Source organism: Pyrus communis, chromosome 11, assembly GCF_963583255.1.
Source record: "Pyrus communis chromosome 11, drPyrComm1.1, whole genome shotgun sequence".
Taxonomy (NCBI): Eukaryota; Viridiplantae; Streptophyta; class Magnoliopsida; order Rosales; family Rosaceae; genus Pyrus; species Pyrus communis.
In genome coordinates this window covers 7,550,001-7,564,939 of record NC_084813.1, presented here as the reverse complement: position 1 = coordinate 7,564,939, position 14,939 = coordinate 7,550,001, and the positions used below count along the sequence as shown (strand labels likewise).

The window sequence follows — 14,939 nt, the reverse complement described above, 5'->3', positions numbered from 1 at the left end:
CAACTTTCTTGGAGACTTAAAAATATGTAATTATTGGAGTTCTTTGTTGTTGTAACTTCTCAGATTTTGAGGGTTTTTTTTTTTATTTTATCCAGGCTCAAACGTTGTTCGTCGTCTTTCAAATCCCTCTATACTCAAGGTAAGCAATGGGCATTGAATTTAGTATTCTTATATTCTAAAGTTACTGAATTTGAATAACTGTTGACATTATGTCAATTCAATAGAATCTAGATGCAAACTAAAAGACTTATTTTAGCATATGGATTCACTTGCTTTGATTGATTTATGAATTATTTAGAAATGAGTGTGTTAAATTGTGGTTACAATTTCAAAACCCGCAACGAAGCGGAGCGCGGGTATTCTTACTAGTTTGTACAAAAACAAAAAGAACTATTTTATTTGTTACTATTCTTTTCCTTATTTTTTCATAAAATTAGAATTTTTTTTAAATAAATAAAGATTTACTTCATAAATCACCTGATGTTATATTATTAGACTTGCGACGGCTGTGACATCCCACATCGCCCAGGGAAGTGATCCTTAAATGTATATTCCCATCCCTACCTAGCACGAGGCCTTTTGGGAGCTCACTAGCTTCGGGTTCCATGGGAACTCCGAAGTTAAGCGAGTAGCGCGCGAGAGCATTCCCATGATGGGTGACCCATCGGGAAGTTCTCGTGTTTGTTCCCAAAAACAAAACCGTGAGGGCGTGGTCGGGGCCCAAAGCGGACAATATCGTGCTACGGTGGTGGAGCGGGCCCGGGATGTGACAACGGCACTTTCAAGAACTATTTGTAATAAAAAGTAAAAACTCAAAACTATAAATACTGTCAGTTCATCATGTCTCCTCATCTTGAAATGTTATTTACATCAAGTTCTGACTTGACAAAAATTAACGAGGGAAAAAGGAAACAAAAATAAGTGCCACCAAGCCTCTCAACAGTTCTCATGAAATCTACCTTAAGCAAAACTGTTAATACCGTAACCGCCTAACCACCGAAGCCGACAGAGTCACCGGAGTTGGGACCGCCTACGTGCTCGTCCAAGAAGTGCATCGGTTTTTTGCAACATTTACTTTGGCTTCGAATGTGTCCACCTCCCCATTTTCATCGACATTATTTTCCTTTTCTTGTTGGCCCGATGCTTCTCTGCTATCCTCAGTTTCCTCTTAGCATTCCGCATGGGATCAACGACGGCCATGCGCTTTTCTTCGTTTTTCCTGTTATCCCTTTTCGCCTTGAGATTCTTCCTGATGTCACCGTAAACTAGTACAAACTTTTGGGTGCCTAGTTTCTTTCGTATGCTGTCAGTAACTTCTTGTGATAACTGCTTCGTATTTTCTGGTACACAAAGGAAAGCAACTTGTCAGATAGCAATTGAAAAACAATAGGAACATGGGATTCAGCCAATATGCCGTAAACGAAACTAACTTCAGGTTTCCATGACACTAAAACCCTCGAGGATTCGACCAGAAAACTACTTGAAACAATGGGGTAATTTGGTTTAGGTCACAGAATATTTTCAATGTTAAGATTGGGCCAATCAACATTTTGTGTTTTCCAAAGGTAAATGAAGATAAATTTTAGCAAGTGGTATAGGGGAAATGACCATCGCAGATATGACATGCAAAGAGCACGAGTGCAAGCTATTTACTGAGGCAACGGAGCCAATAGCTTTTGGGATATGCAGGAGCAACTTTCTACTCATACGCAACAAAACTGGGCATTGGGAAATAGCATGAGACAAAAAAACTCACCATGAATCACTCTCCCAGAAAATCCTTCGCAAACTTTATACAACGGCAGCAAGATTTCATAGGCATAAAGCCGGCAGTCTTCCTCACTTAAATAGGATGAAACTTTTTGAAAACTATCAAAGACAATTTTCATCTGCATAGAACAAATCACAATTACAATATAAAAAAATTGATGGGAACAGAAAACACAGGCGAATGACAATATTAACCTTAGTAATAGCTGTTGTAGAAAATATAGACAAATAAAAAATGCTTGGTATGCCTATGCTAATAAACATTCCCAAATATCACCAAAAATTTTAGGAAATCAGTCCTTTTGTACAAACCTGAATCGCCTCCATTTGAAGGGCAGTCTTGCCCATTTTTTTGAGCAGGTTAGAGACGATCAAGTATTGGATATTCTTAGAGGCGCTTTCATCATTTGGGTCGCATATACCAGAGGTAAGGGATAAAAACATGCTCCTTCCTTTTCTAGCATCGAGCAACTCAAAAGCTCGAAGAAAATGGGCTTGCTCATGCTGTTCAAGGTTGGACCAGAATTGATGTGGATCAGCACACTCTGTTTGTCCAATCAATGAATGCACATGACAAACACTGAATGCAAGATTTTCAGTAATCAGATTGCTGGCAGCATCATCATTGAGTTGTGTCTTCATTTGGCAGCAGAGAGACGCAGCTATCATGAAAAGTCTACTTGGTCTAATAAGATAGTAAATTCCTAATGGTTTTCCATCGTCTTTAGAGGCGGCTTTGGCAGCATCAAAGTACAAAGCTACAAGGCGACTGGAAATGCAGCGTAACCACATGTGTGGATGCAGAAGTATTTCACAAATTGCTGCCCATATATCCTAAATTTTTGCAAAAGAATGGACTTGTAAGAGAAAAAGATTACAACAACTTCAATGTCCAGAGAATAAGTTAAGATTTATCTACCATTAGCATCTTTTATGATAATTTACAATGAATGATAGTATGTTTGACAAACTTGAACCCTCCTGTTTCTGATTACCATAATATGAATTTGCACTTTGTTTGAGGAACTTTTGATAAACCATATTAGATACCACCAACATTAATCACATGGAATATGACAGAAAATTAACATTTTCATGGTAAAAAATATCCGTAGACATCAAAACCGTATTCTGAGATGGTTATATATGTATGAGAGATTATGTAGGATTTTATTTTTTCTTTCTTTCGAACTAACTAGATTCTTAGATTTCTAAGTGACACTGACAAGATCCACAGGCAGCATAGACAGTCCAAGATTTCTCCTACATCTAGAAACTAAAAGTAATAGGATTATGAATGCTCCCACTATAGAATCTCTTTCTAGAAATGAAACTTAAGTGAATCTTGCTTTCTTTATGTAAAGTCGAAAACATGGAAACGAAACTTATCAATTCACAGATCACCTTCCACCGCCCCCCTTTCTAACTAAAAAAGAAAACAAAAAATAACATGCAAGAACCTTGTGCAACAGTGTATCACATACAACTATACCATATGAAATATTTAGGGAAAAAAAAATGAAATGTTTATGATGTTTGTCTAATAACATACCTCAAGATCCCTATCAAAGCATAAACTGCGAAACTGATGCAGCATTTTCTCCAGCATAACTAACGAATAATATGCCTCCTTCCACAAAGGAATGCTAGTTTCATTAGAAAAGTCTAGTTGCTCATCAGTGACTCTATCAATGGCAGACAGTAAGATACTCTTAGTCGCTGCCAATATTCTGTTGATATGCTTAAGAAATTCTTTCTCCATGTCTTCAACTGGCAATAATTTATTGACATGCTTCTGAAATTCTTTATCCATGACTTCAACCAGAAGTCCCAAAACCTGCCAAATACACAAGGGCATTAAGCAAGAGCAATGCGGCACACCCCACCAAAAGTAGACTTACTAATATCAGGATTGGGAATACAACTATGACAATCTCCTCAACTATAGGATTAAAACGTTTGACACTATAACATGAGATAGCACAGACAGATATAAGGACGATGCAGACCAAATTTTTGTACACAGTAACGAGTCCCTTACCTCAGCAAAACACATGCAGCTTCATACAAAACCTCAATCAAATTGACGGTCATTTCTACGTTCTTTTCTTACTCAACAAATTCCAGAAGGAAAAGTTTAAGCGAGCTTTGGGGTATAGGACAGAGAATTGGGCATATTGTATCAGTTAGGTTCCCCCCACACACCAACCACTTTCTTAAAAAAGTTCTAGTAACATTAACATACTGAAATCTTGCTAGAGAAATATATCTGAAACAATAGTGTTTCAAGGTTTCTATTCTAGATAACACCATTGCATATACCTATTCTGCGGTAATTAATTCAATAAACTAATTGTTCTCTACAATTGGCGGGGAATTAATATGACAAGACAGTTCACAGAAGAAGAGCAAGAAATCATAGCATTCAAATGAGAAGACTAAATAACTTTAAATTTGAGAAGTTAATGTGAAAACTTTACCTGTGCTGCAGCGCTCCATAATTGCTGCTTCCCACCCAAATACCAAGATAGGCTGTACTCAAGAATGGAACGAAATGAATGTGAGCTTATATAGCCAATGAGACATTTTATAGCAACTCCAGCCAAGGAACGAACTTCATTATCTTGATCATTAGCCAAGCAAATCACCAAATGGACAAAAAAGGTCTGTGACTGCTCATCTACAACGTTTTGTGGAAATTTAACAATAATTGTGTGGAGCATCTCAAGCACAGTTTTCCTTCCACTTGAATGCTCATACCTGCAACAAGAGTCAAGCCATCATCAAAACACAAAAATAAGGAAAGACAGTCTTCCAAGTCACTATTAGGCACTCACCTCAGATTTGACAGCAGAAAATCCAAATGTTGTTGCAAACGTTTTGTAGAGAGACGATATTCAAGTAAGAATTGCAATAAAATCTTGCTACACTTGTGACGAATTGGTTCTACTTGACTTGTTACCATCAAATTTGCAACTCTTGTTACAAGATCATATATCTCAGGAACAACTAGCCTGCGGTTAACAATTGCCTTTAGAAGTGAAAGAGCAACAAAGGAGGGATTGCTTTCAAGATCAACAAACAATGGAAGCTGAATTAGCAGATGTAGCTGATCGGAGGAAAGAGTGACTTTGGTGCCGCGCAGAAGTTCTGTTAACAACCTCAGGCATGACTCCATTTGAGAACCTCCAGTATTACCCGTACTTCCAGCAATACCAAACAGCGCGGCTTTAATACTATCTGCCTGAGATTCGATGGCAGGTAAAGGCAACCTGACCAGTCGGGTGAGGCATCTAAGTGATGCAGATACAACATCTTCATACTTGGATTTCAAGCACTTCCCTAACAGTAAGACAAAAGGATCCAACATCGACAACATTTGTTCATCAGCTTTTCCCAATTTCACATTCTTTATGCGTTTCAGAAATATCCCAAGAGCAAAAACTGAAATAAGATGAGAACATACTGATTTACCACCTGAGACACCCCCCGAGGAAATATCTTTTCCACTCATAAAATTTCGCCGACGTCCATTTACCCATGTAATAAACAAATTCTCACTCTGACCATTTTCTTCTTTTATTCCATCTTCGATCAGGCCATGTACGAATATAAAAAGGTCTGTCTGGTCAACAGTTGGATTGCATTCAATACCAGCACCTATGTGAGTTAACATACTTTCCAATTTTGTCTTGGTTTTTGGTGTCAAATGTTTCTCGAATTGAGCTGTAACAGGTGACAGAAGCTTCAACGCGTGGCTTTTGAATGTTATGCTTTGAGAAATCAATTTCAGGGTTTCAAAAGACTTCTGTTTCTTAGTTTCTTTCATCTTGGAAGCAATCTTTTCAACATCTTTTTCCTCAGCAACATCTCCAAGAACATCATTCGTTACAATACAAAGGAGATCTTCCAAACAGTAGTCCAATTTTCCACTAATTGGAGTAACAAGAAACTTCGACAAAATAAAGTTTAGTGTGTATCCCAGCACATGTAACTCATATCCCCGTTTCAAGGTAGCTCGCAAAACCTTGACTATAAAATGCAAGTATTCCAGCCCCAACTCCTTCAAACAAGCAGCCAAAGCGGACCTAGCTTCATCACGGATGCTTTCCAATCGATTCTTCAAAAAATTTGAAACTCGATGAACAATGCTAGGCAGCTGTGAGTCCATTACATCTCCAGGAAGCAACCTTAATACTCTTAGTGTAGCAAGACTGATGTTAGCATTGACCTTTTCAGAATCACTCAGTAACTTTTGTATCTTAGGCAGCACGACTTTTTGAAGGCAAGTCTGTATTTCATTTATCGAAACAGAATTGCTACACTTACGCAAGATTGTAGACCCAGTATCAGTGGTCCCTGTGTTGGAATCATTGTCCAAGGAGTCTTTGGCATCTGAAAAGTGAAACTTGTCCAAGATGGAACAGATTAGCCGCAGAAGGAGCTTTTCTTTATTAGGATTCTTGTTCATCTCATTAAAGCATCTCATCAACAACGAGTAGTATGAATTCCATTCCATGTGACTCGAAATCGAAGCAAGGGCCTCTATGCACATATTTTTGACATGTTCTCCTTTTCCTTCATGCTCCTCCAACAACATATTGAAAAAAAGGGGTACAAACACTTTCTTTGTGATGCCCTGGGAGAGAGATCAGGAGAGTAGACTTTAGGGACTGAGTTGAAAAAAATTATGAGAAGTGAAACAAATCGAGAAATTCTATTTTGAGAAGAAAAAAAGAGGGAGAGGAAGAGAGAGACCTCTGGCATGTAGCTGGTACTGATAACATTCCTAAAGCGTGTCAATGCCCTTGCTCTCCTATGTTTCTGCAGAAGCAAAAGTAAATACGTGAGAACAATTTTGTCACTCCTTTTCCAAACAATTGCTTTCTCTGAAATGATCAACGATTGGTTTACAAAAAGAATATTGCAAGTAAAGATCACTTTTAACAGTAATTTTTGTTTAAAAAGATGACCCAGAAAGAGCCATAGTAGATATAATAAAAAACTCAACCTGTAGGTGAACGATATTGTTGAAAAAATCTATTTCAGCATCATCATCACAAAGATCCTTCAATGAACCCAGATTTGCCACTTCTGGTAGATTTTTCACCATTTGTCTTAGTAAATCAACCCATTCCTGAAACACACCAAATAACCATAAATAGTGTGAAATTTATTAAGCCATGTAGCTTGGAGTTGCAATAAATCATTATTCCTTTCTTTTGCTTTTTTCACCCCATTTTTTGCCAGTAATTGGGCATTTCTATGAAATTTGAACACATTTTGTAAGATTTCTTAAAGATTCCATTGGCAGCGACTCTCTGCTTAGCTGTAGTTAGAGATGCATGTGCATAAGCAGGTATATGCAGATTCTGTTAGTGTATTTACAAGATTGTGTGATAGTGCAGATTTGACGTTGTGTTTCGTTGCCATTTATATACCGTCAGACCTGAAGGAACACAAAAACAACTTAATACCTTTCTGACAGAAGTTCCTCTCTTCAAAGCATTGCCCATATGCTTCAAAAGAAACTTGTTTGTTATTCTCTGAATGCACGCTCTGGTCCAACAATGATCATCAGATGCTGACATCTTGTCAGGCATTTCACAGTGGTCTACTTGGCCAAGAATTAGGGCAGCAAATTCAACAAATGAGCGCAATGAATTGTAAGCACTGTGCCTCAAGATTAATTCTTCAGACGACATGTCATAGACACAATGAGACAAAATGACTAATGCATGATCCTCTGGGACTGTATAGAAGATATCAACACTGATCTTTTCATAAGCATTGACAACTTTGTCATGATCAAGGCTACCCAGTTCAGTAACAGAGGTTGCATTCAAGTCCTGTAACAGTTTTGCCTGCATTTGTTTGAAGAGTTACGAGAAAATAAGGACAACATAAAAAAATAACAAAGCCAATGCAATACTACTAAAAGAGAAAAAGGGCCACACGATACCACAAATTGAACACAAGGGTCTGCTCTAGCAACAGCCTCAAGAAGATCACAAATAAAAACACGTTTATCTAGATCAGTAGAAGTAAGTAGTGGAGATAGTGCATTAAGAATTTTATTTGTAATCGCATTCCCCAGTATTGGAACCATATCACGAATTACTTGCACTGCTTCAAAACAGAAATCTGCAAGATAAATAGAAGATTTTAAGTTTTGCAGGTGGAAAATTTTCACTAAGTACAAAAGCTGAGATTTCCAAGATAGTACTACCTGAATTCTGAGCTCCATTCGCTAAAACCGGAAGCAAGATATCCAAAAATTTCCTGGCTGGCAAAGCATGTTCTATATACTTAGGTAAGAACTGAAAAATTCTTTTCTCTGTCTCTCCTGGGTGTTTATATAATTTCCTAGCACAACAGTAAGTGATGGAGACAACATATCAGATGACATCCTTTCCTTTCCACAAAATTCAACTGGAAAATGACCAGTGCAGAATATAAATGAAAGATGAGGTACAAGGGTAATGCAGAAATCCAAATAGGGGCAAGGCTATCAATTCCTAAATACTATATGGGATCTTTAAAAAGGGAGACGATTTGAATCAACTTGAAGCACTGACTAGGCCACAAACGTATTCTAAATTATAAGATCAAGGACACAATCACACTTAACAGCAAGAGATAATCAACTGAGTTTATCTCGTGAAAGTTAAACAAATATTCCAAATGAAGACTGGGAAATGCTACTATCGTTTATCTAACTTCATTTTAGTACTAATAGATAATACATGGTGGTAGCCAACTCAGCATCAACTAGGCAGCAAGACAGTAAATATGCCTGCTTCAGACAAGGATCCCAAGTCCAGTCAACAAAAGTGCAACAAACCATTTGAAAAGATAGAACCTTTTGATTATGACAAGAGAGCATCCCAAAGGTATTATGCATATTTGATATGTAAAAAGTTTTGGGCACACCTTACAATGGGTCTCACTGTCTGTACTCAACCCACAATATATTTCTTAGGCATTTAACAACCGAACAATGTCATTCAAGTTTCCATGTTGATTTTAATCATCTTAACTGAATTCCGATTTCTGAAGCAAAAATACCTATAGAGTCAATGTGATAAGGGTCATAACTCTTAAGATGATATAAGCATCAATAAAAAAATAGCAAATCAGCTGCCTATGAACTAGCATCCGTCCTAGTTCCAAACTAAGGTGACTTTAGAAAATGGATTCGCACAAGCAACAGAGAAAATGCGTCATTGCAAGCACATCAAGAAGGCGGCAAGTCTGTTTTATACTTTCGTATGTATGTGTGTGTGTGTGTGTGTTTTTCCATGTACACATAAAATGAACCATATTACCTCTTGGCAGCATTATTACTTTGAAAAAGACAATGCAGGTTATCGATGAGTGCTTCAAGGTTTGGGAGTATAACTCCTTTCACAGCACTATCTTCATCACCCCACTCGTGATCAAGAGTCAACAGGTTATCAACAAACTTGAGAACACAAGATACAATAGCTTCAGATGTTGATGTGACCGTTAGAATTGAGAGTATATCAGGAACAAGTTTTTGTTCCCTGCAAAGTAGCGGTACAAGTTTTTGGCTTCTAGACAGCGCAAGAAAACAAGAGAAGAGCGAACTAGGTTTCTGGCCGCTAGATCCTTCCTGCTTGAAACGATCAATTAAAGGCTTGACTGACACAAAGAATAGGTCCCAGAACTCACTACTAAAATCATGATCTTCATACTTGTTGAGAACGAAGGAGATAATTTTCAGGCATAAAGACCTGAGATCCCTAAGCTGCCCCAAAGCTGGGGAGATCTGCAGATAGACCATAAATTTCTCAGTAAATTGCAATAAATTTGTTGACTCAATTTGCAGAAAGAAAACAAAAGTAAGTTTCATGTGCCAAGTAACATAAAATTAACTTCCTGGAAAATGGAACAAAACCAAGAAGGCAACCAGCAAAAAAATTTTACATATATCTTGCCATAAGAAAAACTAGTACATTGTGGTAACAAAAGATGTTTCTTTCGTGTTTTGATCAAATCTAAGCACATGCATGTACGTACAAACACTACAGAAAAAGCAAGGACTACAAAAGGACAAATATGAACCAACCAAAATGCTCTTAGAAGTGTTATAAGTGTTCGCAAGGCAGTACTTTTTCACTCTACAATTTGTTGATAAAATCGAATATAGATAGACTTCTATATATGATATGAAATTTAACAAAACCGCAAACAGCATCTCAGCATAACTGGAATTTTGGAAGTCAAAACGCTTGAGCCTCATTATGACAAATATCAGATCACTTTAGTTACAGCCCTGAAGAACATACTAATAAAAAATATTATCTTGTCACAAACATGGTATGAGTATTAGGCATATATACAATTTTAATAACATTGAGTAATTTTCTGTGGTTTCAGACTAAAATAATGGAAGCATATATCTATTAACTATACAACACAGTAAACATTCCACTCAAGACTTGGCATCCACTAAAGTAATACCAGTTTGTGCATCATTGGACAATATTGTGTCACAAAATAAAATAAAATAAAATTGTAGTAGTATCAAGATAGTGGACATCATCTGCACGACCTGACACAAATCATAATTCATAAACTATAGCTTTGTTTTATCTGAAAATAGATGGACACATGAAGTATTACCGAAACATTAGTCTCCACTGCACTATCTTTTCCAAGCAAAGTACGGTTCACATCCAGATTATTTTCCAATGAAGATCCCTTGGCCTTCCCCGCCTCTTTGGCCTTTGCCACCTCAATACTTAAACTGCAGCTTTCTAATAACCGGGCGACACATCCCAGAAGAAAATCAAGAAAGGGACCAACACGCAATATATCAAAAACTCCAATGATATCTTCGATCACATGCAGAAAACCAGATCTTTTCTTCCAAGACAGGGCTGATATACTGCTAACAGTGAAATATTTTAAGAAATGCGATGCCTGAAATTCGGCCAGAGAAACATTTGGCAAAGTCCAAAACCAGTTTGCAGCACCATCACTTCCCATTGGAACAATTTGCAAAGGCTTTACCAACAATGCAAAGAAAAGAGGAAGTTCTTCAACATCAACTTGAGATATGAAACCAAGAACCGACTTCCGATGATTTACTCCTGAATGCTGACACAAACAATAAAGAAAGAAAGCAAGTCATACATGGTAATATAAACTGCAACAATGATGCAAATGAAAAAAGAAATACAATGATGCAGCACATACAAACTCGCACACGTGCATTGATCTGCTGGAAATATTCACACTCCAACTACCTAGAATTGACAAAAGAAATATGGAGCTTTCGGAATTGTTATATCATACATAATACCAGTCCACACAAAGCCCCTTCTATGCATATCCTCTATTTTATAGAGGAATCCTACATTTAAAAACTATAACTATATGAAAATATACATGCAAGCAATCTACAGACAATGTTGAGAACTACAGATCCAGAATGATTAAGAATAAATCATATTGAAAGTTCAAACATACCTTCTGATTAGCATGTTTCTTCAACTTGCGGACTTTGGGCATCAGAAGACGGATAACTATAGGCACCAGGTAAGCTCTGTGATGTTCCTCAATTAGATTGGACTCTCTGGATAAACTCCACGTTGTTAATTCCTCTCTCAAATTATGAAAGCTGGCTAGGTTTTTCAATTGTTGACAGTATGGAAGCAGGAAATCATCTTTCCATATGAACAGACAATCAAGAACCCTTGTTTGTATTTCATCATCATTTTCATCTAAAAGTCTGACAAACAGGAAAATATATAAATAAATAACCAATAGGCGAACCAAAGGACAACAAATGGAGAGTCTATATATCTGGAATTTGTACCAACCTAATTTGTAAAACGTCTTTAAGGAACTGATTTTGATAGAAGGACTTAAGGTTGTGCATCAGTTTCAGCAGGTTTAACCATTCTTTAAGGACACCTTTCCACTCTTTGCCTCTACAAACACTTGCATTGAAAGACCCGATGCTGCAGCTACAAGATAAAGACAAATGAGCACACAAAATATTTTGACTAAAGCCTGTTCAAGTTCACAATATCCAAGAGCAAGTATTCACTAACAAACACAAATCCAAGTAAGAATTACCTTCTAAAGTCTTCGCAACTGTAGCCCACAAACTTCAAAAACAAAGGTAAAATCTGGCGAGACTTGGATTCAATTAGGGTCGGAATTCTTTGTAAAGACTGGAGCAATGAAGATAACACGGCCGCAGAAGGTGTACTAGTAGATGTGGAATTAACACACAAATCAAAGTGTCCGAGCAGGCCTGCAAAACAAAAAGAGGATAAAGCTGAGCATACAAGAGAACAACTCGATTGCCATTCAGAGTTGAATATACATGATAAACTGATGGGTATAAGTCATCCTTGAAAACCGGGTTACTAAAGAGTGTCCATGTGTTTATACTCTACACAATAAACAGCTTAAAGATACCTAGGGGATGTATATTCCAACACACCCCCTAAGCGGCAAGGCTAGTCAGCTCTCCCCATCCGAACAGGGCGAGTGTCACCAAACACAATTCATCCTTCCTGTCTACCTATGATAATACAATGTCAAACCCATGGGTAGAACTGCTCCATCAAATCCAGCTTATAAAGAAAGGGTTCTCGTGTGTTTGTACACCATACATCCCAAATGTACCCTTGCAATATTACAAAGGAATCATGTCCAACCAATACAATGAAAACTTAAAGGTTGGATATTGGTCACAAAAGAAAAACAGAGAAAAACTGAAGCAACTTATTACCAATATTGCACAACCTGCTTATGAGTACCATAAACCTTCCAGACATATTTTTTTTAATTACCTGGACAATGAGAATTTCTTAAATTTATAGAGGTTGTCTGGAACACACAAAAATTAAGAAACATAACTAAATGACCATAGGATAATTCATTCTGGATATAAAATATAATAGGAAATATCAAGTTGTTACATACCAATTGACTTGTTGGTCGTCCTAGAATTTACTTTGTCAATTTGATCGAAGGATGCTTGAAATCTCGATTGGCATTGTTCAAAATAACTAACAAAATTTTCCCACACAAGTCCAATGTTTTGGCTAATCAGAACTGCAAGGCACTCTGATGCAGGATTCCAAAGGTAACTAAACCGGTTATGGAAGATACCAATCATCCCATTCAAAACAAGGGGCAGATAAGCTTCAGCTATTCTACCAGCAGAGAGGGCCATCTGTATTCTAGAAATCAAGAGAGTAACTTTCCTGCTGGTAGAAATTGAAGGAGGAGTTGACTCAATGGAGAGAAGGAGAGCAAGAACCTGACATTTGAAGCAAAATCAATATGGAAGTTCATAAACAGAATATTGATTCCAACAAGAATAGCATGAAGAAAGAGAAGCATACATTTAAGCTGTGTTTATCCACATGACAAGTTGGAGAAACTTCAGTTCTCATTTTCTTTGCAACTGGGTAATCCTCTGTGAAAGTATTGCAATTTAGAGTTTCAAAGTGGCACAATATTCGAAGAGTTGAAGCGCGAATCTCTCTGTCTGACTGGCATAAATTATCAGCAAATATGTCTAAAGCCTCTACAGCCATATCTGCTTTTAATTCTGGATGATATGTTCTAGACTCGGTGTCTCCTTCCATCATAGACCTACTATTTGTAATAGCAAGAGGTCATGTAATGCATGATTTTATACAGAACTGATTTATAACTCAATACCATACTTAACTTTTAAAAAGGGGAAAAATCTACATTACGGAAATAGTCATACCCGTACACCGAATCCAAAAAATCAGCAACAGCAACCAACACTTGTGCACATGATTTGTGTCTTTTTCCAAGATGCAAAAATCTGCTTGTTTCGTCAAGCTCAGATTTTTTACCACGTATCATTTTGTAATAGGAATTCAGGGTAGCACCAATTAGGCTCTCCCAAGTGTGCTTAGGAAAACCTGCAACATTGTCTGCAAGAGTAGCACATGAACAAAATGTTGTTGAATAAGAAGAGTATCCAAGATAACTCTAATGATCCCAAGAAGAAGAAAATAGAGCACGCACTTAAAGAAAGCTCACAAAACAAACTAATTAGCAAAGCTTTTCTTCTTTAGCTCTAGGCTTTGTTTTTCTTTGAATGATTTACAATGCTTGAGAACTTAGGTATTTATAGCAAACCAAATGATTAAACTAAGATTATTTATTACCACACAAAACACATTAATTGCACCTAATAATTTTTATTCAACCATACCTAACATTGCCTAACTTTCCTTGCCTAACTTTGACATTGATTTTCAACACTCCCCCTCAATGTCAGCTCTCATTCTTTGCACTGTGCTGAGCAGACAGCGAAAATTTTCGAGCTTGCCTGTACTTAAACTTTTTGTGAACAAGTCCGCAACTTGATCATTCGTCTTGACTTGTCTCATCTCAATCTCTTCTTGTAGAACCTTTTCTCTGATAAAATGGTAGTGCACTTCCACATGTTTAGTTCTTGCATGAAAGACTGGATTTTCCGCCAAGCGAATGGCCGATTGGTTATCACAGTACAATGGTACTGGATAATCTACTGGTTGATGTAGATCACTCATCAACTGTACCAGCCATGCATTCTCTTGAGCTGCCATTGCTGCTGCTCTATACTCTGCTTCTGTGGTTGACAAAGATACCGTTGGCTGTCTCTTGCTACACCAAGAGATGGTTCCAGAACCAAGCTTAAACACATACCCAGTTGTTGATCTCCTGGTGTCATGATCTCCCGCATAGTCAGCATCACAGTAACCAACTAACTTGCAGTCTTCACCTTTCTTGTACAAAAGACCATAGTCAATTGTACTCTTCACATATCTCAGTATTCGTCGAACTGCTTCCAAGTGAGGCTTCTTTGGATTTTGCATGTACCGACTCATCACACCAACTGCATAAGAAATGTCAGGTCGAGTCAAGGTTAAGTAGATCAGACTACCTACCAATTGTCGATACATCGTCGCATCTTCCAAATCTTTTCCTTCATGTGCACTCATTTTGACATTTGGCTCCATCGGCGTAGAGATCAGCTTGCATTCGAGCATTCCGAACCTCTTCAATAAATCTTTGGAATACTTCTGTTGACAGAGAAATATTCCTTCTTGTGTGCGATCAACCTCTAGACCAAGGAAGTGCTTGAGTTGGCCAAG

At 37.5% G+C, this 14,939-nt stretch overlaps 1 protein-coding gene across 1 annotated transcript in view; it reads right to left on the bottom strand.

The window, feature by feature from the left end:
- Window positions 1–798: 798 nt before the first annotated feature.
- Window positions 799–14,939, bottom strand: part of LOC137708959 (uncharacterized) — a 23,216-nt gene continuing 9,075 nt past the window's right edge. Inside the window, exons 16-34 of the mRNA XM_068448115.1 lie at window positions 13,538–13,730; window positions 13,164–13,416; window positions 12,739–13,078; window positions 11,881–12,061; window positions 11,622–11,762; window positions 11,269–11,530; window positions 10,420–10,896; window positions 9,099–9,562; window positions 8,000–8,136; window positions 7,733–7,914; window positions 7,248–7,634; window positions 6,782–6,907; window positions 6,529–6,594; window positions 4,608–6,409; window positions 4,251–4,530; window positions 3,323–3,607; window positions 2,083–2,604; window positions 1,757–1,889; window positions 799–1,340 (exon numbers count right to left, since the gene is read on the bottom strand). Of these exons, the coding sequence (XP_068304216.1) occupies window positions 1,072–1,340; window positions 1,757–1,889; window positions 2,083–2,604; window positions 3,323–3,607; window positions 4,251–4,530; window positions 4,608–6,409; window positions 6,529–6,594; window positions 6,782–6,907; window positions 7,248–7,634; window positions 7,733–7,914; window positions 8,000–8,136; window positions 9,099–9,562; window positions 10,420–10,896; window positions 11,269–11,530; window positions 11,622–11,762; window positions 11,881–12,061; window positions 12,739–13,078; window positions 13,164–13,416; window positions 13,538–13,730 (6,500 nt within the window). The 3' untranslated portion in view covers window positions 799–1,071. The remainder of the gene's footprint in view (window positions 1,341–1,756; window positions 1,890–2,082; window positions 2,605–3,322; window positions 3,608–4,250; window positions 4,531–4,607; window positions 6,410–6,528; window positions 6,595–6,781; window positions 6,908–7,247; window positions 7,635–7,732; window positions 7,915–7,999; window positions 8,137–9,098; window positions 9,563–10,419; window positions 10,897–11,268; window positions 11,531–11,621; window positions 11,763–11,880; window positions 12,062–12,738; window positions 13,079–13,163; window positions 13,417–13,537; window positions 13,731–14,939) is intronic.